A 25197-nucleotide genomic window follows, 5' to 3' on the forward strand; every position below is an offset into this window, starting at 1 on the left:
AAATTAGTAGAGTGTCCAGCCCTGCAGCGAGGGGGGGGGGGAGGGCATGCCCATATCCAGGCACCTCCTCTCTCTACAACCTCGGTTTACTTCCCCTTTCATGTTTGCATCTACTCCTTGACTGAAAGGGAGGTGGTCAAAGAAAACACACAGTGATAGCTACCTTTACGACAGCATTGCTCACCACCTCTTGCCTGTCTTCTGCCTGCCCAGGACCAAGCATCACGGTGCAGTGGTGCCTCCTCTGAACCCTGTGGCTATTTACACCAGGCTTAGCCCAACACCCTCCCTTCTGGAGTACCCCTGGCTCCTGGGCTTCTTTCTGCTGCTCCTGAATCCTATGTCTTCCATCCCAACTCTGTGCTTAGTTTCTTCTTCCCACCCCTGGTCTTCTTCTGAGGCTCTGTCCTAAATTGTTTTTTTTTTTTATTAACTATACATTCTTCCAGTGACATTGCCACATCTATTCACCGCAGTGTCTCTAACCGCAACCTTTCCTCTGGGCTGCAATTTCTTATGCCCGAGTATCAAATGGCCACTTCTGCCTTGGTGTCTCCCAGACATCTCCAGTGGAACAAGTCCTAAGCTAACCTCAGTAAGTTTGTTCCTGAATCTGTCCCTCACCATGTAGTCCCCATCCAACCCCACAGTCTTTCTTACACCATGTGCGTCAAGTCGCAAGTCTGGATATCACCGTAGTTCCCTGTCCTTGACTTGTTTGAGTGATCACCATGTCCTGATGCTGCTGCTTCATTAAAAGCCCAAGAACTCAGGCTCTTTCTGCACACAGCACATCAAGCATGCTAAAAGCATGCTTTTCTTTTCCCTGAGAAGCTGAGAGGTCTGGTGAGGGAGTGTGCTATGTGCTTTAAGAAGTCTCGAGGCTGGGGCTGAAACTCAGTGGTAGAGCAGTTGGCTAGAGGTGCAGGAGGCCCTGGGTTTGAGTCCCAGCACAAAAAGGAGGGAAACTGGGAGAAAGAGAAAGAAAAATAGTTTGAGTGAAGTCTTGGAGAGAGAAAGGGTTGGGAGGAAGGGGGTTGGGCAGGAGGCAAGGCTACTGTCATTGGCTTGTAATTGAGGACAAGGTTTGACTAGTACTTCGGTCTTAAGAGTAGAGGATTGACAATCTCCATTCCCACCCAATTCACTAAAAAGAGTATAATGATCCCCAGGACTGTACAGTCACCTTCTACCTGACCTCTGTCCCCACTTCTGCTCCAGCTGGCCCACTCCAGAAGCAGTGGCAAGATTTCCTTAAAGCATCCCTAAGTCATGCTCTGCACAAGGCCCATAAGTCCGTCCCAGAGCCCTTGAGATAGAGCTGACACCCTTCAGCAGTGCCTCCTGTGGAGCTCCATGGACTCACTTCCCCCATTCACGGGCACTTCTGTTTTAAGACCACATGGCCAGTGTTGCTCCTGTAGCAGAACTTTCTGACTTGTTCACAGCACTGATCTCTGCTTTATCCACCCCATCTATAGCAGGACCCCTGCCTCACCCACCCTTTGACTTCTCTATGGCTCTACTTCCTTCCACATTCCAGCATCAATAGGCTCTTGAGGACCATGGTACTCATCAAACAAGAATACACCTCCAAGGTGACTTTGTGCCCTGTCTTCAGGGTCAGGTGGACTATGGTACTTGAATCACTACCTTGTACTACTCTTCCGAACTGTTCATATCTAACACTGAATGTAATGCCTGTCATGTAGGGATATTCAGTGACTATTGGATAAACAAATGTGTTATGAGACCCCAAGACCATCCAGAGAAGGGGATTTTCTGGGACTGGGGCAATCGGGAAGGGTATTCCAACCACAAAAGGACCGGGAGTGGGGGTGGATCCAGAGTCCCAGCAGTGAATTATTAATGACACATTCAGTGTTCTTGAAGTTTGGCTTTTAATGAAGACACCAAAGACCCCCAATTCCATTTTCAAAGAACAGCACAAGTCTTTGCTGTCATTACTACATCATCAAGAGACAAAGCTGCGTGCTTTCATAGGACTGTCTGGAGCTGGAGATATCTCTGCTTGGTTCATTGACTCAGCCCCCTCCAGAGATGTGTGGCTGTAGAGCGTGCCGCTGGTGGTGGTGGTGGGGACACTATGGTGATTATTGCCTCTGACGGCTGTGTTTTGTCTCCGTGTCCCACCCTCTGACCTCATCATTCCAGCATTGAGAACAGGCTGAACCTAAGGAAGAATCTACACTGCCAGACCTTCAAGTGGTACCTGGAGAACGTCTACCCAGAACTCAGGTATACCTATCTGCTGGAACCAGAGCTAGCTAGCTACGAGAAGAGGCCGTTGTCCGGCCTGGCCTGGGAGAGACATGACCTATGGCCGACTGGAGGAGAGTTTTTAAGTCTGTGGATGACTGAGCAGACCAGTCAGTCTGAACCAGAGAATTGTGTTGAACTTAGTAGCGTGAGAGACTGAACTTAGGTGATAGCAGAATTTCTCAGTCACTGGGGGTGGTACGCTGGGCTGTGCTAAGAGCATAGGATTGGTGACATAGACTCCATCCTAGACATCCATCTGCTGTGTGGCTGCTGAAGGTCCCTTGCTGCATCACACCCACAGTATTCTTCCCTCCTCTGAGCGGTGCTGACCTTTGACAGCTCCAGGGACAATGGCTCTGCCCTCTCAAAACACACCCCTAATCTCTCTAGCAGTTAGCAGCATTAATGTCAAAAGCAGTGCGTTCTCATCTGTCCCTGTGGCTTCCCTACAGGGTACCCTCAGACTCCTCCATCCAGAAGGGCAATATCCGGCAGAGGCAGAAGTGCCTAGAGTCTCAAAAGCAGAAAAACCAAGAGTCTCCACACCTCAGGCTAAGCCCCTGCACCAAGGTCAAAGGAGAAGAAGCAAAGTCTCAGGTAGAGTGACTGGTTGGGGTGATAGATCTACATGCCATGGGAGTAGAGATATCCAGATTAGCTTAGGTCCCTACTTTGGCCCGATGCCAGGGGTCCAGAATGGGACAGAAGGACACTTCTTTCTTGACCACTGGCTTTTCTCTACTTGGTGACCAAATACATGGAATTTCTTTGAAAGATGGCTTCCAAGTGTCATCTGCCCTTAGGAAATGGTCCAGTCATTTAACAGGAACTCAGAGACTGGCAGCTGTCTCCTACCTACAAGCAGTAGACATGGGATGGGTCAGACAGGGAAAGTCACACCAGCTATAAGACCTGCAAAGAGGAAAAGAAGCCTGCTGCTAGACTTTGAGACAAGATGCCCACCTGGTGAGTCTCACAAGTGTCTTCCAGGCCATCAATTTAGATTTGGCTACACCACTGCCATCCTCTGCTTTCTCCCAGAGCACCTGCTTTCCCTATGTCTGTGGATTGTTTGAGGCCCTTTCCCAGGAAGCTTTCCTTGTTACTTGCTTTCTTGTCAACAGAGCACACCCTGTCCAAGCCGCATGTTCTGCCCGTTTCCCCCTTCTGAAGCAAGGCCTGCTCTTTTCAAGGTCACTGACAAATTTACCGCCTGTCTCAGCCTTGGTAGCACTTGGCCAAGCACAGCCATCACCCTACTACCCTCTCTGTCGTGTGATTCCACAGGATCTCTGCCTTCTCCTCCTTCTGTCAGGGTTCTTGCCTAACTCCTCTCCCCACCTTTGTGTGTTTGCTGAAGTTCTCAGCCCACTCTTTTTTTCCCTCTGTAAACTCTTGGAGTTATTACACACATTTTCAGCTTTGAGCGGCTCCTGGTTATCGATTCACAAATTCTGTGCCTTCATGCACCATTTATTCCCTCAGCAGACGTTGTTAACTCTGAAGATGTAGAAGGGCAAGGCTGGGCTGCGGGAGGGAACATGTGAGCAGCCACTGTGATCTAACCTGTGCCCTGAGCGTTTGTCACTGATGCTATAGAGACAGAGATGTGGCTTCCAAGTCTGTAGGAGCATTGCAAAGTTGTTCCTGAGGACTCGAAAATGGTCTGTGTTTGAGACAGAAGTAGAAACAGACAAGGCCAGGAAGGGAAGAGAGGGTGACCCAGGAAATACAGCACATACTACAACCTGGTGGGAAATATAAGGATAGGAGTTAGGGAAACTGAGGCCACAGGATGGAGTGAGGGCGAGTGGAGGCTGAGATTGGAGAGAAGCAAGAGCTGGATTACTGTCTGTCTTCCCGAGGAAGTTGAATTTTGTCCTTATTAGTGAGACCTCTGTCAGGTCCCAGTAGAGGGCTCCGGGAACGGACGGTTCACAGTTAAAGAACTTCTATCAGACTGTGGCTCAAACAGAGTAACTGAGTCAAACTCCTCTGTGGTTTAACTCTACAGCTGGCCATGAGCACCCAGGACACCTGCAATGCACAAGTCTCTGCCCTTGGCACCCTTTGCCCTTGTGCTGTGGTTCCAAATCTCATAAGAGCCTTGATCCTCTTCCTCCTATAGAACCCAGTGTCTGCAGCTCACTGTGTTCTCATGCCCACCCTCCTTTATTCCTGATAGCTCCATTTCCCCAAGACCGGCTCTGCTGACTTTGGGAGCAAGGTAATTTTTTTTAAAGTCCCTGTTGAGAACCTTTAAGTTAGATTATGGCCACAGCCTAGGTGTTCCTCCTGCTCTGTCCCTCATCTCCGCTTAGTGTGTGGTCTCTAAACCATTGCCCCAAACTCCAGCACCGCCTTCAGTGGCTCTCTGTTGTTCACAAGAATCTACACTCTCAGACCTGGCTGTGGCTTAAAATGACTTTGCCAGAAGCAGCCTCTACTCCAATGGGGCAGAGGAGGTGGTGTGGGAGTTAGGTTAGACTAGAAAGGAAAGGAAATGGGGGTGTCAATTTTACTTTAGGTGTGGCTGCCTGGGTGACAGTGACACACTTTGCTCTAGTGACACTTTGTAAAGCATTGTGAATAGGTGACGCATCTCTGTGATTCTGAGTGTGGGTGTGGCTCACGGGAATTCCATCAGTCAGAATGTTGTCTGGCCCCTTCCCCGGGACAGGATTCGCTTGGTCTATCCCCAGCTGAACGGAGCCTTTCTGGAATTTGCCAACTTTGGTTGTATAAGGAGGTAGGAGAGAAGGCCACCAACTATCTGAGCCTCAGAGAGGGTTCTTTAATACCCAGTCCTAGGAGAGGTAGCAAGGTCATGTTTACCTGGAAGAGAATGGCCCATCCCAGCTGCCCTTTCAGCTGACCTTCCTGAGGTAAGAGGAAGGCACACAGTGGCAGGCACTTGGAGCCATGTAGGAAAGGTCTGTAGGTACACAGTGCTCTCTCCTTGAGGCAGTGGTAGGCTGCCACTCAGCTTTACTTTGAGATAATGGCTGATTTCTGTGACTTTCAGGTACTAGATTATCAGGAGATAGAAAGTAATTCAGTTAACCTCAGCAGACTGGACTTGTAGCTTCTTGGGTACTACATTACCTGCTGGGGAGACAAGGTGGGCTCATTCAGAATTAGACACAGTTCATTCTCCAAGGGTACACAGCCCAGCTGCAGGATTGAGCTTCACTTTCAGGTACTCAGAAGGAAATCCATGAGCTTTTCAGCTAGCATCATCTCCTTGAGAGGAACACAGTGAGCAGCTGTTGTGTTTTTGTAGGACTGACTTGCCATCTTTCCTCTTCTTAGGATCCTCTTCCTCATTCCCCATAAATCTCCATTGTTGTCTACAAACGTCAAGCACTTGGGGGATCTTTTCCTCTTAACACAGTTCTGTCCCTTCCTATCTTCATCTTTACTGCCATTCTTGACTCAGCCTGTCCAGAGGGTCTATACCTACCCTTGGACTCTTTTAGCATCTCTTCCTGCATCCACCTCTTCAGTCATTGAGCATCCATAGCAAGGGAGTGATACAAGAGCCAGATGAAGTAGATATTTCTCCTAACCCTGCTTCACAACTGATGCCACCAAGGGTCCCAGAGATTGACTATTGTCGCATACTAGTGATGACCTTCCCCCACACCAACTCCAGTGCTTGTTACAGCCGAGTCATGGTTCCAGAGCTTTATTGGTTGTTGAATCATAGGAGAAGACACCTGTCTATGACATTCCTCTTCAGGGTTATAAATATTAAAACAGTTAACCAGTTCCATCTTGACAGGAGAAAGCTGGCAAGAGGATCTTCATTATAGCCAATTTCCAGTGACAAATCCAAAAGCAAAGGTCATGCCTCTGTAAGAAGGTCCAGAGTCAATAGAGAGCAATGTCCTCCCTAACATTTATGAGAGTCGGGGGCAAGAGTGTGACTAGGGGCCTGTGTCCCACCAATGTCACACCATACTCTAGAGACATATGCTATCCTGGCTTACTGTTTTTTCCTGGCTCCATTTTCTTCCCATTTATGGCTCCATCCTACATGATGAAGTCTAAGCTTTCATACTCAAGTATAATCACGTTCCTCTGAAAGCCTAGGTATATATACTAGAAACACAGCCTACCCTGAGAGGATAAACTCAGGCATTGGCTCAACACAGATCCTGAGATCAGGTTGGAGCCATTGGGTGGGTGTTCTAGAGCCCTGCATTATGAAGAGAGGGATAAGGAGGTCCAAATTCTGTCTCTAGATAACATTCACTCACCAAGTAGGCAACACAAGGACTGGGATGTCCTTGTGCTCGAAAGATAGTCCTTTGATTTAGTTTGGTTTGTTTTTGTTGACAGGGCTGGCACTCAAACCCCAGAGTCTTATGGCTCTCCAACCATGCTACATGCCCAGCATGAAGGCTATTTAATCCAGTAGTTCTAATAATTGTTTGTCCTCCACACAAGCCCATCCATTCCATACCCTGCCTCACCTTTCTACTCGCTGGCTTGTCATCCTTGGTAGCAAAATGCTGAATTCAAATGTTTCAAAGGTGCTGGCAAACTGATGCCCTAGGGTGATCCAAGAGGCATACACCATGCATCCAAAAACTTGTGATGCCCTGGGGTAATCTGAGAGGCATATATCATGCATTCAAAAACCTGTGAAGCCCCAGAGTCTCTGGGCTAATACTTTTCCTCTTAACTTCACTGAATTCTTTGGAAAAAAAATATTCATGGAAGGTAGAAAGAAGACATGTTCCACTCTGGTTTCTATTCCAAACTAAAGTAGGGGAGACATAAGACAACTTGTGATATATTCTTCCCCCGCCCAGCCAGGAGTGGTTTAGGCTCCCAGTTTGTGGATCAGAAGGCAGCAGCTGGGAACCCCAAGGACAGATGTGATTGAAAGGGCTCCACAGATCAGCAGGGACACGAACACCTCCAGGGTAGAGATCTCAAGTCTACCTCTGAACAAGCTGCCAGCCCATTGTCTCCTGCCCCTTCTTCCCCAGACTACCTCATCACAGCCTGGGAATAGCCCCTCCAAAGAGCCATGCCAGCCTGTCTCTGGGAGAGTTCCCGAAGGAGAGTCTAAAAGGGACATACCTTTCTTGTCTTGCTCTCAGTCATTGGCGTCACCATCACAATCAGTAATCAAGTCTTTGCTAAATGGAAATCACTACTCTGAATATACACATATTAACAAGAGTTTACAAAGTTATTAAGCCAGTGAGCAGGGATCCCAGCAATGGTAATTGCCCAGAGCTCAACCCTTTGGTACAACAAAGCAAAGTGGGTATGGGGCTTTAATCCCGCATATAAGCTATTCCAGCCATGTAGGAGAAGACAGGATGGAAACAAAGGGATGACCTCAAGCATGAGGCCAGCGACGATCCTGATCAAGAAAAATACACATCTAGGGATCTGCTGGGTCACCCTGATGCCTCTGGGCTGGGAGCCATCTCTAAGATGAGGTTTGTGCCTGGGCAGACAAGGAAGAGAGTGACCCCAACATGGCCTGTCAGCCATTTTTGCTGTTGTAAACACCCGATGCTGACCCCCATGACTCATCCCTTAAAGGTCTTGTACTGAATTCAAGGCTTCATTGGACCTGGCTAATTTGCTCCAGGCATGTGTCTGAAAGGAGCCCTTCAAAGGTGTGTCCATGGCCTGATAGGTTTTCCTATGTGGTCTACAGAGGACATCTGGTGGCCCTGATGTCCTCTACTTGGGTCCTTCTCATCTGAGGAGAGCTCACATGCAGAGCGAGCCCAGTATCTGCTCCCAGTAATGCTCAGAGTAACCATCAACCGCTTCGGTCCTCACTTTCATGAAACTGTACCCAAGTTAATAGACCATGAGCATGAGGGGGCTCAACCCAGCCACGCCCTTGAAAGGCTATAACCTCAACGAGACCAGCAACACTGTCTTGTGCCCTCTGTGTCTTCTCAGTTGTGTAACAGTCACTTGACAGAAGACACTTAGAAACACAGAACTCACCATCACCAGTAAAGGGCATTAGCTCCTGCTTACTAACGACCTGGTCACCTTTCCTGGTCGCACCTCACCCAACATTCCTTCACGCGAGGGCACACCAGTCTTGGCACTAGTACACACAGCCAGGGCCAGGATCTTGGCTGAGTGCTCAGCAGGCATGATCTTGTTTACTCCTTGCAATAGCCTCTCAAATGGGCTGTGCCTGTTATCACCCCCCACTTGACAGATTGGGTGAGCCAGGCACAAGTATACTAACCAGGCACAAGTATACTAACGATATCTAAGAGTTTAGGTGTTGGTTTGCAGAGACTGTCTCCAGGTAGCTTCGGCATGATTGTCCTTACGAGTGATCTTTAGAGTTTAGGTGTAGGCCTGCAGACTATCTCCAGGTAGCTTCGGCATGATTGTCCTTAGCAGCGGATCATTCTTTGCTGTGGGAACTGTCCTGTGGCTTCAGGATATTTAGCAGTGTCCTTGCGCCCTCACTAAACGCCCATAGAACTCAGTCTCAGTAATACAGAAGTGTCTCCAGACTCCGCCATATGTTTCTTCAGTGGGGTAGAGAGTAAAGTCTCCTGGTTCTAGGTTCATGTTTTCCTGTCTGTCTGGGGATGGGGCCCTGGGACGTTCCAAGGTCAGCACCTCTGCCTGGAATCGCTCTCACCCCCCTCTCTTGGTTCTTGGTACATCTTAGGAAAATCTTTCCTCCCTAATTTTCTCTCCAGCTCAAAACAGTAAGTCCCAGGCCAGACCAGGGACCACTATGATCCCTTTGCTTCCCAGCTTTCCCAGCTGCAGCCGTGGGACATTTGCCTGGGAGAGAAGACTACTCTTCTGTGCCATCAGGCACTCCGTTCCAGCCATGAGGGGGGGGTGTCCTCTGAATACAGTGTCCCAAGGACCAGAGGCAAACCTCTCTCCTCAGCCCATCCCCATAGAGAGCCAAAGCCATTCACACCAACCCTTAGGCGGGTCCTTGGGTTACCTTCCCTGGGGGTAGAGAGGGACATCCATCATGAGCAGCAGTTCTGCCAGGCTCTGAAGGAGCCATCAATAGAGGGTCCTACAATCCTTAATGGAGGACAGATCTGGCTGAGTACTCCTGCTATCGTCCTTCCATTTGATGCTCTGTTTTCTGGAGCTGGGCACTGAACTTGGCCTTGCTTACTAGGTATACATGCTATCACTTAGCTAAAACTCCAGCCCTGCCCTCAGTGACTACCTTCTTAGGGTACATTTTGACTTGGGATTCATTGAACAAACCTGTTCATCATGAGTTCTTCCGGGAAGTGTGGGGGAAACAGAATGGGACATGGACTCTTTGCTTTAGCTCCTCCTACCCACCTGCTCCTGCCCGCTGCTTCCCATTCCTCTTCTTTCTGCTTACAGATGGGAGATTAAATATTAGGAAAACCCCAGAAAGTGCACTTGTGTAAGGAGTATGTGTACGTGTGTGTGTACACCTGTGCTGTGTATGTGTCTGTGCATGTGCCGGGATGTGTGTGTGCCTGTGTGTGTGCGAGCACGTGTGTGCGTGTGTGTGTGTGCATGCATGTGTTTAGGAGCAGCAATCACCACTTTTAACCACAGCCGTCTCTCTAATCTCCTTGTATAAGGACTTTGTGATAATTTCCTGTTCACAGTTCCCTTTTGCAGACCCTTAGAGTGGCTTTTCTTAGACTCCGGCCCAGGTGTGCTCTGGTGCATCTCTTCTCAAGAGGCATTTCTGAATATAGAGTCTCAGATGTCAAGAGAGCTCATCCCTGCTACTTTTAGGCCCTTTGGGTGTTAAAAAGAAAAGACTGACAAGGTGTGCTTTTAGAAACTGGGGTGTGTTTTAAGTTTCTATGTTTAATCCCTTAATGCTTTTAACAGAAACAATATAATGCCATGTATTGTGGCGAGCGTATGATAATGACAGGATTTATTTTTGAAATGTTAATTTGTGCTTCCCAATGGGCTACAGAGAAATAACAGAAGAGACTAACTCATTTTTCCATCACTGCCTTAAGCCTATTTTCAGGGGAGGGTAAAATCTGACAGACTTCAGGCCAGTTGTCCTGTAGGCCCACGAATGGCTCCCTGCATCTCTGCCCTTGGACACAGCCCTTGGGCCTTTATCCTTCCCACAAGGAGAGAGAGTCTCAGCCCCAAATGCAGGTTACCATTCTAGATCACACTCCTGATGCCTAGGGCACCAGAGTCATTTGCCCAGTGCCCCAGCCCAGGCTCAAGACCCATGTGAATTTCATGCCTGGCTTTGGCCTCTCAAGTGGATAAAGTCACTAATATGCATATCTAGAGAGGGCCATTTAGGGAACATCTGTGCTCAAATATACAGACTAGAGGAGGGAAGAGAAGGTAGTAGACAGCTGAGAAGCTAATGCTATGTATGTCCTGGAATCATATTCTTGTCTCAACTCCCATAAAATGTTACAGATAGCGCCACATGAGTATGTCAGGGTCTGTCTTCTTCAGACCCCTAATACGTTACGGGGGTTGAAATGAGTATGAATACAGGTGACACTCTTCAGGAACAGTTGGCCCTATTGCTACAAGCTGTCTGTTCTTCATTGGCACTGGGCAAAAAGGAGCTCATGAGTGACCTAGTCCAAAGATGGAATGCGCTTCATGCACGGGGATGTAATGGAGAAAAGATGCAGGCCCTGGCAGCAGTTACACTAGGGCTTACTGTCTCCCAACATGGGAACTAGAGGGTACCTGGGCTTGTGAAACAATCTGACACTTTGGTGTCTTCCAGTGACCTCACAGAATGAGCGCCCCCCCCCCCCGGCCCCTTTCCCTAGTCCATCAGATCTCTAGCTTGCTGATCTGCTTTCTCTACCTTCTCCCCCTGCAGGGGTTGAAGGGCAGAATCCTTTGACTTGTCAGACTGTGCACACTCTCTCAAACAGCATCATCTTTCATAACTCGCTTCTTTTCCTTGTCTCCATTGCCTCCCCTGAGTGTTTCCTTTCCTTTTACCCTTCCATCTGCCCCTCATCATAGCTCTCATGTCCTTGAGGCACTGACTTGGAATTCCTTTCAAAGAAGAGGGGACACGCTAAAGACATCGGGGCCTGTCAGGCAGCTGTCTGAAGTGTTAAATGTCAGCCACAGGCTCCCATGGAGACATTGTCTCCAAGCAGACACTGGAGATCATATGGCTCGGCTAAGGTGTTGTTCAGCCTGCTGCCCAGAGTCAGAATTGTTCTGCAGCTTCCGGCATTCACCTGCATGTCCCTGGCTCAGGACCCAACATGGGGTGTGGGGACAGGGACTTCATGGCAGCCTTCGTCCTTTGAGTAGCACCCTACCAGGTGACCTTGTTCATGATCATTACTTCCTGGGCTCCATGGAACTTGTTATCCAGCTGTATGGGCCATCACCCATAGGCATGGTGGTTCTCCATAGTTGGTGGCTGTCCCATGCCTGAGTAAGTCTCCCTGGTCTCCTCAGGTGTGGGCTTTCACATATACCCAGCAGATCATCCAGGAAGAGTTGTGCCTCTCTGTTGTCACCCTGTTCCCCGGCGCCCCCGTGGTTCTTGTTCTGTGCAAGAATGGGGATGAAAGGCAGGTAAGTGCTCAGCCAGCCCTGGGGTGGGTGGGATTGGGAGTGGCCCAGCCTCTGTAAAGTGACTGGGGTGGGTGGGATTGGGAGTGGTCCAGCCTCTGTAAAGTGACTGGGGTGGGTGGGATTGGGAGTGGTCCAGCCTCCGTATGTGACTGGGGTGGGTGGGATTGGGAGTGGTCCAGCCTCCTTAATGTGACTGGGATAGGTGGGATTGGGAGTGGTCTAGCCTCTGTATGTAACTGGGGTGGGTGGGATTGGGAGTGGTCCAGCTTCTGTATGTGACTGGGGTGGGTGGGATTGGGGGGTGATCTAGCCTCCATAATGTGACTATGGTAGGGTGGGTTGGAAGTGTTCCAGACACTGTAATGTGACTGGGGTGGGTGTAAGTCCTCTCTAGTAGGGAGAAGAGAGGATATATTGAAAGAGGAAGGGTTAATAAGTAAGAAGCCTCCCAGTCAGATTCAGGGGTAGGACTCCCTCAAGGGTGTCAGTAGTAGAGGCTATGCTGGTCCCACTGCTCAGTGAATGCCTGCAAGTCTGCAGACTTTAGCTAATCTTACCAGGCCTGCTCACTTTGTATGTTCCTGTTGCTGCTGTGTCACCTACCTGGACTCTTAGCCAAGAGCCAGGGCCATAGGTGTAAACTGGTGAGTCGGCACTTTGGGCTTTGTCAGCTGTGTCTGAGATACATGCTGCTCCTTTAGCGCTGTGTACTAGGAATGTGCTCAGTGTCCTGCCCAGATATGGATCCTGAGATTCAAGAGCTCATTCTGTGGCTGAGTGTGGCACATGGTAGGTCACTGTGTCTGAGAGTTCCCACTCTCTTCTCCAAAAGGGGGCTGATGTAACCCAAAGGAACTGTGGGGAGCCAGCATTGCAATGGTCTCTATGAAGTCCAGAACTCAGTGTCTAGTCGGGTATGAATCCATCCCTCTGTCCTTATCCCATATGACAGAGTCAAGGGACACTGCCTGAGAATCTCTTCTTGTGGGCTCTTGGCACAGACTTTGAAGAAGACCCTGCTGTCATCTTCACTGCTCCATCTGCCCCATGTGCTCCTTCTCCTCTAACTTCTTCCTAAAGAAAGACATGGAACATGGACATTTTTTTCTGCTCCTGTGTCTAACTCAGTTCACATTCTCTATTCTGTTCCTTGGAAAAGTATTGCCTTCTGATGAGTTTTCCTAGCAAACACTGATGTATCTTTTGACATTTTAAATCCCATTTTTCAAAGACTAGAACTGGAGCGCTGGCTCAGTGGGTTAAAGGTACTTGCAACCAGGCCTGCCCATCTGAGTTTAATTTCTGGAGATACAGGCAATGGAAAGAAAAAGGCAGCTCTGACAAGTTGTATTCTGGCCTACACACACACAAATAAGTAAATAATACAAGTTTAAATGTAGTAAAAAAAAATAAAAACCCTGCTGCATAGCAGAATAATTAATGGCACTTTTCTTCCTTCGTGAGACCGTGAAATCATATCCCTGGCTGACCACATGTGGTGTCTCCTGTCTGATAACTCCCGAGTAATTTATATTATCCATAGAACCCATGGCTTTATCCGGGGAACATGAGCTTATCCTTTTCTCCCCTCTGTCTCCTCAGCAATGGATGAAGACAGGTGCTCGCATCGAGCATATAGCATCCCACCTCTGCCTGGACACAGACATGTTCGGAGACAGCACCGAGGATGGCAAAGAGGTCGTCGTTAACCCTTGTGAGTCATCGCTCATGAGCCAGCACTGGGACATTGTGAGCTCATGAGGACCCTAGGCAGATCCAGCTGCGGATCAGGGATGGTGCTTCCCTGAACCAAAATAAACTGGAACCCAGGCTGTGAACACCCCATGTCTGCACCAGGTGCCCTTGACTGGAGGTAGAACAAAGACCCCCAGGACAGGAGCAACTGACTCAGGGAAGATGGAGGGACAGGTGACAAACCAGCAGGGCTCAGCAACACCCACATGTGTGCAATATTGTGACAGTCCATCCTGGCCATTCTGAATGGAACCTGGAGATGGAGACCTTATGGGAAGTGTTTGCTGTACCCTTTCTTACAAAACAAGGCACCTTATGGAGGCCAGAAAGAAGAACTCCTTGTTGCTGTACCAGAACTACATGGCAAGATGAGGAATGGCGATAGTTTTCAGGACAAATAAAGTTAATATTTGAAGTTGTCTTCAGTAACTCATACTGCTTTTTCAGCTAGCTCAGGACCTGAGCTGAGCTCCCCATTGAATTAGGGTGGGGCATCTTTGTGGAAGAATGGATAAAGAAGCCAGGAAGATGGGAACCTTGGGACCTTATCCTAGGTTACCACCAATCAGTTATCAGACACTTTAGGGGACTGGCAAGATGGCTCAGTGGGGAAAGGGACTTGACATCGAGCCTGATAACTTACTTATGATCTCTCGGGCCCGTGTGGTAGAAGGAGAGAACTGATTCTTACGAATTGTCTTCTGACCTGTACACACACACATGCACACGCACACATACACACACATTCATCTACATGTAGGCCCACACTCCTAGTACCACATACAAACAAATGAATATTATCATTTTTAAGACACTTCAGAGCTGGAAGATGGGCATATTTTGTAAAGTGTTTAACCTGAATACATGAGTTTCAACCTTAAACTTGTAAAAAAAAAAAAAAAAGATGAGTACACTCTTATAATGTAAAAAAAAAAAAAAAAGAAAGGAAAAGAAAAGAAAAGAAAAAGAAAAGATGTAGTACACTCCTAAAATCCCAGAACTAGAGAGGCAGTATCGTGTGAATCAGTCTAGTCTACAGGGCAAGTTCCAGGCAGTGAAAAGCCCTGTCTCAAAACAATAACACCACCAACAAAATAAAACAAAACAAAACATGATGGACAGTACTTGAGGAAAAACATCCAAGATTGACTTTTAATCTCCATTTACATATGTAGACACACACACACGCCAACCTGTGCACACAGACATGTAATACACATGCATACACACACAAGGCCCTTCGTTCTTTTGGTCCACTTTTGGACCAGATGAGAGGCACTGCCTCTAGAAGCTTCTAGGTTACTGTAGCAATTCTGATTCGGTAGATCTCTCAAGAAGTTCAATCTTTTTGGCTAAGTCTGATGCCTCTGCTTGTTTAAAGCATGGTCATAGAGTGTCTGTCCATAAAGAGCCTTGTAGCCAATAGCCCTTAGCTATAGGAATTTTCTGCTGTAATAAAGCCATTTTCTGGTGTCTTCTGGGATTGGTTAGAGTAGCTGTCTTAGTTAGGAGTTCTCTTGCTGTGAAGAGACAACACGACCATGGCAGCTCTAAAAGGAGACATTTAATTGGGCTGGCTTACCGTTTCAAAGGTTTAGTCCATTATCATCATGGCGAGACATGGCAGGACACAGGCAGACATGGTGCTGGAGAAGGAGCAGAGAGTGGGGAGAAAGCTGCATCTTAATCTTGCAGGCAACAGGAAGTGGTCTGAGACACTGGGCATGGCTTAAGCACATCTGAGACCTCAAAGCCCACCTCCACAGTGACATACTTTCTGTATCACATCTACTCCAATAAAGCCATATCTCCTAATAATGCCACTCCCTGTGAGCTTATGGGGCCAATTACATGCAAACTACTACACCATATATTCTTGTTAACTAGATCTTAAGAGAAGAAACAAGCAACATTATGTAAAGGCTTCTAAGAGACACCCCTACGTGCTCTTAGTAACTGTCTGTTAGCTGTTGCTGCATAAAAATGACCCAAACTCGACAACTTAAGGCAGCACACATTTGCTGTCTCAGAATTTCTGTGGGCCAGGAAGCTCTCCTTTGGGAGTCTTATTAGACTATGGTGGAGATGCTGGCTGGAGCTGGAATCAGTTCCATGGGCTCACATGGCACTTGGTGGTGGGTTTGGCCCTGATTCTTTCAGTTCTTTCTAGGTGAGCCTCTCTCTCCAGTAGAGCAGATCACAAAGATCACTTTGCAGCAAACCAGGGTGGGGAGGTGGGATACTGGCAAGATGAGAATCCTGTCCCTTTGTAACCAAATCACCCAACAAGCCTCCTCCCATCATCTCTTCCATGTTGTACTCCACAGAAGCAGTCACCAGGTACAGCCCCTTCCCAAGGGGCAGCCAGTCAGGAGAGTGAAGGACAAGAGGTAATCTGATCCATCAAATGCACCTACCCTGGTGATTGGTGAATGCTAAGCAGGTATCCATTCTCCTTCACCCAAGGAAGGCCTTTGGTGATGTGACGCTATCGAGCTCCTTACGTAGTCTGCTATGGCAGACTGCCGCATCCTAGGAAACATGAAAGTTGGCATCTCTCTGGGGGTTATATTTGTGTATTCAATTGCATCACCTGCTCTAGTTAGGGCTAGGCTCTACTCTGAGCCGAAGAGGAGGGGGTAGAGAATTTCCAGTTATATAAAACATACCCAGGCTTCTTAAGCTATGTGGCCACAGGGCTTAAAGCAGCTTCGCAGGGAGGAAAGACAGAAGGAATGGTGACCAGTGACCAGACCAGACTTCTAAGGAGGTGAATCTGTCACTGTACTAGAATAACTAAAGGAGAGCCAGGGTGGTCCTTTGCCTACTTGTCACCTCTGTATTGAGTTCTCTTGTGACAACAAAAGTGTCCCTTGCCCTTCTTTAACCACATCACTGGGACAGACACACCCAGTACTCAGTAGACGTTTTTACAGGAGGATGGTTGACAAACCATTCCTTGTTCCTGATAAAATGAGTTTAAGTATGTATGACGACTGCGGTAGAGTTACAGAATGCAGCCGGGCTTGCGTCTCTCTGATAGCCAGAGGACATGGGGAGCCCTGGTGGCAACTACTGGGTTATGCCCTAGTGCCACTTAGCTACCTTCTTTTCTCGTGGCAGAGAAACTAGCACTTAGCTTTCTACCAACATCCCTCTTACCAGCGCGACAGCCTGGAGGTGGCAATGAAGAGTAGGGTTGAAGGGTATGGAAAGTAACTGCTAATGGAACACAGGCAGCCCTGGATTGAGTTGTGTGTGTGTGGTGGGGGAGTATGTTCCCTACGGCCCTGTTAGTGGGAGATGGAGGCTAGCCATTGATGATCCTTTCACCTGTGTGGGGTAGCTGAAATGCTTCCACTTTTCTCGGACCAAGAGAGAGCTGGGATTTTAAAGTAAGCAGGGCAGCTATGGTGAGTGTCCATGAATTCAAAACAAGGCCGACTCTCAGAGATGGCCATGGCCTGCACAGACCCAGCCGAGTGAGTATAGGCAGGCGTGTGGGTGGATGTTTACCACTGGGTTTAAATAGCAAACTCCAGTAGCCTGAAGTGGCTCACTGAGTAGGCAATCTGGAGCTATGACTGAAAATTTGTCGAATGATGTCATCCTGTGAGAATAGGGAGGAACTCTTGAGGATCTTCAGGTCTCACGAGATTCAGACTCCAAACAATGCTTGGAAAATCCCCTCCCTGGAGCAGCTTGACTACACTGTCAGGCAAGGAGGCAGCAGAAGCCCCATCCCTCATGGTCACATCTCGTCAATGGAAGAATATGGGCTTCCTTCAGAATTTATTAGCAGACTGTGCATTTTAAACAGAAATACAGAGACATATGTTTATGTGACTGGGGATGTAAACCACTGTCCTTCCAGAGCTACAAGCTCTGTATCTGTGAATCTAAACAACCACAGCCTAAAGCCACATAGGGGGAAAATGCATCTTCAATGAGTGGCATGTTTTTTTCACTATTCCCTAAACTGTACAGTATAAAATCCACTTTAAAAAAAAAACCACTTTCATACCATTTACATTATGCTAGATCTTTTAACTAGCTGGTTTAAAGTGTTCAAAAGAACGTACATAAATAAGTCAGATGCAAATGTGGAGCAGAGAAATGGCGCAGCAGGTAAGCATGGTTGCTGTGCAAGCATGAGGACCTCAGTTCAAATCCCCAGAACCACATGAAAAAAGCAAGCAGTCATGTGAAACCATAATTCTAGCACTGTGGTCTTTGGTAGACAGGAGCCTTTCTGGAGATTTCTGGCAACCAGCATAGTTCAGATTCATTGTGAGAGCCTTTTAAAGGAAATAAAGCAGAGATAGAGCAGTACACCCGTGTCCTCCTCTGGCCTCTGCTCATTGATGGCTGTAAAAGCCTTCACATACATGTGCACATACATTGTACACACATACACACATATATATATAAACACGGTACCATTTTATATCCACAGAATAGCTATCGACAGGGAAGAGGTGTTACTAGAACCCACCTTGCATCAAGGGACAGCTATGTATTCCCACAAAATTGGGAAAAAAAAAAAGAGAAGCAGGGGCTTCAGACACTCGTGTCTCATTTAGAGTTGGGGCAGAATAGTATTGAATGACTGGGAAAACAGGAGGTTTTGGCTAATTCTGGGCTCTGCATGGATGGAGGAGTCTGCAGCCGCATTGAAGCTGAGACTTCTCTCCCGGCAGTTTGTTTCCCTTTGTGCTTTATAACTTCTCCCTGTGAGCTAATCGTCAGTGAGAGTTTTTCCTCTGGGCATCCTAGATACTCTGGTAGTAGAGGCATGCCTCAGGGGAGGTGTAAGCTTGCCTCTGCTAGGATCCCATTGGGTTGCTTGGATTTCAAACCAATTTATGAATTGATTTTTTTTTTCTATTAATGGTTTTCACACCATGAGAAAAGAAATCTGGAGCCCAGCTCTCTTGCTTGGCACAATTTTAGATTTTGATTTTTTTATAGATTGCATTTTTAGAGGTTGCTTTGGTCGTATTTCCCTGGTGTTTGCCATTCACCCAGTCATATGAACAGTCCATTTTAGCCCCTGCCACCCATGAGGCTGTAGGTCTCCTGACTGTCCCTACCCGTACATAAAACCCACTCCTTAGTGACACATTTCTGCTTGGATTCCTTTCTACCCCTCTTTCACCACACACACTCACTCTCTCTAAATCCCCGTGCATTTTTGGAATTTGGATGCACAGCTGCGGTTTCAAATTGTCTTATCCAATATTTATGTGTGTGTGTGTGGTAGGGGGCTTCCTGTGTTGGCTCAGACCAGAATTCTTTGGTGCTGTAATTAGCTGTCACTGCTGTCTTCCCCACTGGCTGGGGGAACTTTATCTTATTGTAGATACTCAATAAATTACTATGAATGAGTGAGAGAATGCGCCTGTGATTCTTTAGCACCACTTCCTAATTACCTCCTGGCTAGTTATCAGACGTTCGAGTTTTTAAAAGACAGCCAAGGCAGAAATTGAAGACAGAGAAGACAAATTTATAACAATAAAATCTTGTTATAATACACATAGATTTGGGGATCATGCATATTTAACTTCATAATGACAGAGTTTAATACTGAGCGTGCTAACTGGGAAGAACTATCAGTAATGAAAATCTTTAATACTGCAGTGGAGCCCGGCCAGAGAGAATTTGCTCTCAGAAACTCAGGGGGATGGGGATGGAAGGCTGGGCAAGAGCCCTTGTATTTCATCAGTGAGCATCTCAGGCGTGTCTACTGGCATCTGACAAAATGAGTCCTGGCCTCCAGAGAGAAGCTACCCCTGTATCTGTGATCTTTTAGGTGACCCACAGAGGAATGCCTTGCTTCTCCCACGCCACCCACTGAGCATTCCTGCCCCAACCACTCCATCCTTTCAGCACCTGGGGCATCTTCTGGCATGCAGGCTTTAGGGGCAGGTGGGCTAAGGGAGTTCCAGGCAGCTGTGCAGATGTCCCATGCGGCAGGTGGAAGCCTGCTGGCCCCTGCCATGCAGAGCCAATCGTCTGAGCTCCCTCATGGGCTACGGTCTCTGGCAGCCCAACACGGATTAGCCAACTCTGAAGCTCTGAGCACTTTTCCATTTGCTGTGAAGCCGACTAATTTAATGAAGCCGTCACAGTGCAAACCTCGGGGCTTATTGGAAAAGGACTCGAGCACGACACTATTTCACAGCAGTAGATTGCATCATTTTCATTCCACAGCTTTCCAATGGGAAATAATAACATAAAATTACAAACATAATGAAGAAAGAAAGAAGGGAAGAAAAATTCGTGGGTGAGAGGAGTGCCCTCCATTCCGCGACAGGGCTGCTTCACTCATTCACCTGGGCAAGTAAATATCACCTGGCTTCACTCTGCAGGGAAGAACATCCCAGGATGCCTGCACCTGCTGCTGGAGATAAGAGGCAATAATAACTCACTGTCCAGGAACACCGAGGAGCCATAAGCACTCCTACAGATACCCCTTCCAAGAAATCCCAGTTTCCAAGAGCAAAGCTCACCCTAGGCTGGTCAGGACACCCAGGTGAAGGGTTGCCACCAGCAGGCCAGGGTGAACTCATGGGGTGGGGGTACGCACAACATGCCCCCCCCCAGCCAAAGACAAAGCTATTTTACCAGCAGTGCTTTGTCTATTCTAGATGGAAGAAAAGTAGGTCCCTGCTCTCATCCATCCTGCAGGATGCTTTCATTGTGACCGTGGGTGATCTGACAGCCAGAGGCTAAATAGCAGTCAACAGAGGGACAAAGCTCTTTCCAAAAGCTGTTCTCATTAATTGCACTGAGGTGTACAGATGCAGGGAGGCCACTGAGCTCTGCCAGGCCTTTTATTCTCCTCTGTGAGCCTGCCCTTCAGCCAAGGAGATGCTCCTGGGCTGTCCCTGAGCTTGGAGACCAGACTTTTCCTTTGCAGACAGACCCCAGATTCCTCCCCTGCCTCTTACTGAAAATAAATTCGAGACAGGGGGAAGGGAGGAACCATCTGGAATAACTTTCTTTTACCCAGGCATCTCCTTCAAGGCTGCCCCTGAGTCCCTCCTCCCTCCTCATCTTGCAGGAAATCTCTCTGGTTGCCAGCTCCTCCCATCTGAGTGGCACCCAAATGTCTCCCACCTTGACTCACACTACTGTGTCCACTTTCACAATGGTCAAGGTGCATCTCTAAAGCACAGAGGTCAAAGGCCAGCACCCCAGGGTCTCCTTTATGGTCAAGAACACATGACTTAAATGTCTCTGATCTCAACTTCTCTTCTGTACAGGGATCGATGTCATAGCTGCCTCCTAATTTCACTTTGAGATTAGATGCAGTGATTCCTATAACGTTCTCAGCACAGAGCTAGGCACATAGTAGGTCCTCTGTTTCATTAGGTCATCATGATAGTTCACTGGAGCAGAGGGCAGGGTCTGTATGTTTGGAGGGCTGATCTCACTAGTCCTCTTGGGAGGCTTTATCAAAAAAAAAGTGAGTGGTTTCAACCACAAACATTTATTTCCCATCGTGCTGGAAGCTAAGGAGTTCACAGTCAAGGTATCAGCAAAAATGGTGTCAGGTGAGATACATTCTTTTGTTTACAGACAATAGTCATCTGTAGCCTTACTTGGCAAAGAGCCCCATATATCTATGTGTATGTATAATAGTTATACGGGTACTAACTCCACTCACGAAGGCTCTGCGCTCACGACCCAGTTATGTCCCAAAGGCCCCATCCCAATATCCTCATACTCGGAGTTTGGATTTCATCACCTGAGTTTGGAGCATCCATAAGCATTCAGACCATTCTACTCCTCTGTCATTAAAGGCCTCTTAAATGTCAGGCTATGGCCAGAGAATCCCCTGTAAGATTTCCCAAGGCATAGGGTCAAGAAGAAGGCTTTAACCCAGGAGGGCAGAAAGCAGAAAAGAGCAATGAGGTTCTGTGAAGAAAGCATGTCCCTGCTCAGCTTTTGTTGCACAAAGGCCTCTGCCATTTTTCTCTGTCTGGTATGTCTTTATCCTTCTTGTACCTTTCCTGACTATACATATGAATCAGGACTCTGTTTTGTCTATGCTGTGCCCTGGGAAGAGGTGATTGAGGTGGTATGGGGAGATATCAATGGATGTTACTGGAAAGGAGGCTGAAAATGGGCAAAGAATCCATGCCATCAGTTCAAGGCCTGTTTGCACTGCAGAATGAGACCCTGTGTTATCTGCCATCCTAAAGAAACATCTGGTCTACCTTGTGAATACAATGCCACGCCTTAATTCCGCCTCTCTCTGCTCCTCTCCCTGGTATCTGCACAGTTGTCAGCTGGGAGTGGCCCCCACCAGGTATGTTCAAACCACAGCCCAAAGGCTGCATGAGGCCTAGGATACTGGTCAATGTAGCCCAAGATAAAACTGCAAACTTACTTAAAATGTTATAAGATTGGGGGCGGGGAGTGCTAATTACCTGGTTGTGTGGATCTCAAAGTTGAGTGACACTGGAGACCCGCTTTCAAGGGGGAGTCCAGGTCCCAAAAGAATGTGCGGAGTCGGTGGGGGTACAGGGAGATGGACACGCTCTGAAGGTGAATCAGGATGGCTGCCAGAAGGGTTTAATTGGAAAACGACTACACCTTTTATACTCTATGGTTACACATAAGATTAAATAGGTGCACGTGAGCTGGGATGTGGCTTGAGATCAGGGGTTGGGTAATCCAGTATTGACCTTGACAATAGACACTGGTCTTGTGTTAATAGAAAGGCCAAGAGTTTCTCTCCCTAGAGATAAGAAGAATGACTACTTTATCAAGCAGGAACTTTTCTCAAGGCCCCAGAGAATGGAGACCCTTATATAAAAGTCTGACCTTGGAAAAGGACTTTTTCTGGTGAGCAAACACTATACTAGACATTCTTACTCTTCGTATATGGGTCTGTTTTCACAGCTCCCCCAAAGGGAAAGTCCTCATGTCTTACTCTTTTCCCTTGTTCTATACTATTCTGATTTCTTTGTATTTATTAACTGAACTCTTGCCCTTAACAGCCTCAGGCTGTGGATCTGAATTGCAGGTATTTCATCCTTAGGATCAGGTGTGACTAAGAAATCTCAAACTTTCCTGTTCTTGGTGTAATTAGGAGGGCACAATGGAATTCCTGGTTCCTCAGTGGCAGGATTGTTTCCCAAGGAATTATTTTATTTAGAGAGACTACCATTGCACACATTTTTATCTTTTACCGAAGCCCACACTAAGTTTCCCAAAGGGAAAGGCATTAATATGGAGAATCATTTAAAATGAAAGCAAAAAGGCGCTGGAGAAGTGTGGTCTGCAATGTTGAAATGCCAGAACTTTGTCAAGCAGCAATGGCCACCATGCAGTTCACACCGGAGTGTGATGGCATTGTATCACAATATCAAAATTTGATGCTCAACAGGCTAAAAGTTGCCATAATATAGTGTCCAGTTTGAAGAGCAGCTCTCAGTGTCCTAAGTTTCCACCAGCTTCCAGAAAGGGTCGCCTGCATGGGAATAGGTCTTGTCAGACAGAGCAGAAACTCTGGATCTACTGGTGCTCTACCAAATGGCCAGTCCTGAGCCAGGGAGGAACCAGAGCAGCTAATACAGAATGCTGCTCACAGAAGAGATTCAAGAAGCTCTAAGGCACACAGCAAGAAAAGAAGGTGCAAGAGAACCTTAAAGCAGATCTGTGATGTCACGAAGATCGTGGGTCTTGATCTATGTGGAAAGAGCAATGTGGGTACAGGCTGGGGGAAAGTAGAGCAAGATGTGGGAAAGAAAGGACCTAGGTATGACCAGAAAGGCAGCTTTGAATACCAGAACTTGGCCTGGTAAGTAGCTATGAGCTACTGAAGCTTCCCAAGAAGGGACTGTTATTGACTAGAGTGTAAGATCGACTTGACAGAAGTAGCATGGTTTAAAGTGAGAGTCTGAAACCAGGATCTGATCAAAGTTTCAGAAACTTCATGGGGCCAGAACTGTGTCATATTTAGAGTAGGAAAGAGGCAATGGTTATAAGAACCGGGGGACTTGGTTGGCGAGAGGCAGAGGAGGGAAGACAGGGTGAGGTGGGAGAGTGGCTTTCATGTCACAAAGCTCTGGCAGAATAGAATGGGTACTTGACTTTATGGTGTGCACATTGATCTGTCCTTGTGTGAAGCCAGGCTGAATTTCTTAACCATACAAACGAAGATGTGGAAAAATAGAGTGGAGTAACCACAGACGCAGCACCTCTATGCCCAGTGTTGTCTGAAAGACAAGGAAGAATCTGTGGTCACTTGGCAATAGCTTTTCCTCTTAGTTCCATCCTGGAGATACCAGAGAGCCAGGGAGGCCAGGCAAGTGACCCAAAGTCCAACAAGCGTGAAGCAGAAATGGGATCCAAACCCAAGAAGCCTTCTACCCAGTTTTAGATTCACAGCCATAAATTTCTGCTGCTTGCATGAGGACTAAAATTATTTTAGTATTTTTACTGGAATATTCTACAAATTCAGCTGAGGTTCCTAGCAGGCTGACTTTTCAAATTGGATCATTCAGTGTCTTTGATACCTAGTTGGCCCCACTGACCCTCAGATTTATTTCCTAGTTGTCCATTTGTTAAGTAGGGGAGGATGCAGAATTCAGAGTTGTTAAGATGTACCCAAACTAGGCTTGTGTGCTCCGTGCTCACCATTTCATTTCATGCAAACAGCATCCTTAGGGGATAAACATTAGCATCACAATTTTACAGACGAGGAACTTGAGTCTCAGAGAAGTGAAATAACTGATGGGGTTGCCCAAGTGATAAATAGCACAGCAGGTACCTCGTCTCAGTGACCAGGCCTCCAAAGTGCATGGCAGCTTAGCACACACACCCCCACCCACAAATATATATGCAGATCAGTCAGCAATAAATATTTACTAGGTACCCGTTATCTGACAGCATTATGCCAGAACTTGGCCACCAGTCCTTGCCTTCAAGGTCAGCAAGCACAAGAGAGAAACAAGTTTCATTTTAAAGTGGGGGTGGGGGATACTCGGTAGAATCACAGCTATAACAGCGATTTCTTGGGAGCAGGGAATACAGAGAAGGGAAGAGGAGAGCTTGGGAGAATGGAGTGGCTGTACCATGAGGTTGATGGAATAACAGGAAGAGCACTACTCTACCTGGAGAAGCCTGTGTATGCTTATCGGGGCTGTTCTGGGCCGCTGCGTTAGTCCTGACTAAAACAGTTGAGATACCCTCGTTAGGAGCTGATGACTTTCGCGGTCATGGAAGAACATGGTAGCAAGCAGACTGTCTCTGCTCTAGGACCTACTTTATGGCTCCCAGCAGGAGAGGAGCAGGAAGTTGGTGGCCTCTGCTGTGTCTTCATGAAGCAACACTCAAGCGTCCTACACATAGCCTGTCTTAACCCTTTATTACCTACCTGTGTGTCTGCCTCCCCCTAGAAGTTGGGGTCCACACTATACCTTGCAGGTGTTGGCTCTCATGGGATGTTACATGGAGTGCTTGCAACACCCTAAGTGAACTGAGCCAGCTTGTCCAGATTAAACTGCCCTTCTATCTGCTTCCACATCTAATAAGGCATGGCAGGATCACCTCTCTGTCTCCAAATGACCGCTGAGCATA

At 47.5% G+C, this 25197-nt stretch overlaps 1 protein-coding gene across 1 annotated transcript in view; it reads left to right on the forward strand.

Moving 5' to 3' along the window:
- Positions 1-14414, forward strand: part of Galnt14 (polypeptide N-acetylgalactosaminyltransferase 14) — a 221904-nt gene extending 207490 nt beyond the window's left edge. The window contains exons 12-15 of the mRNA XM_057771323.1: positions 2176-2259; positions 2736-2880; positions 11728-11847; positions 13450-14414. Of these exons, the coding sequence (XP_057627306.1) occupies positions 2176-2259; positions 2736-2880; positions 11728-11847; positions 13450-13608 (508 nt within the window). The 3' untranslated portion in view covers positions 13609-14414. The remainder of the gene's footprint in view (positions 1-2175; positions 2260-2735; positions 2881-11727; positions 11848-13449) is intronic.
- The last annotated feature ends 10783 nt before the right edge of the window (positions 14415-25197 follow it).

This window comes from Chionomys nivalis, chromosome 1 (assembly GCF_950005125.1).
Source record: "Chionomys nivalis chromosome 1, mChiNiv1.1, whole genome shotgun sequence".
NCBI lineage: Eukaryota > Metazoa > Chordata > Mammalia > Rodentia > Cricetidae > Chionomys > Chionomys nivalis.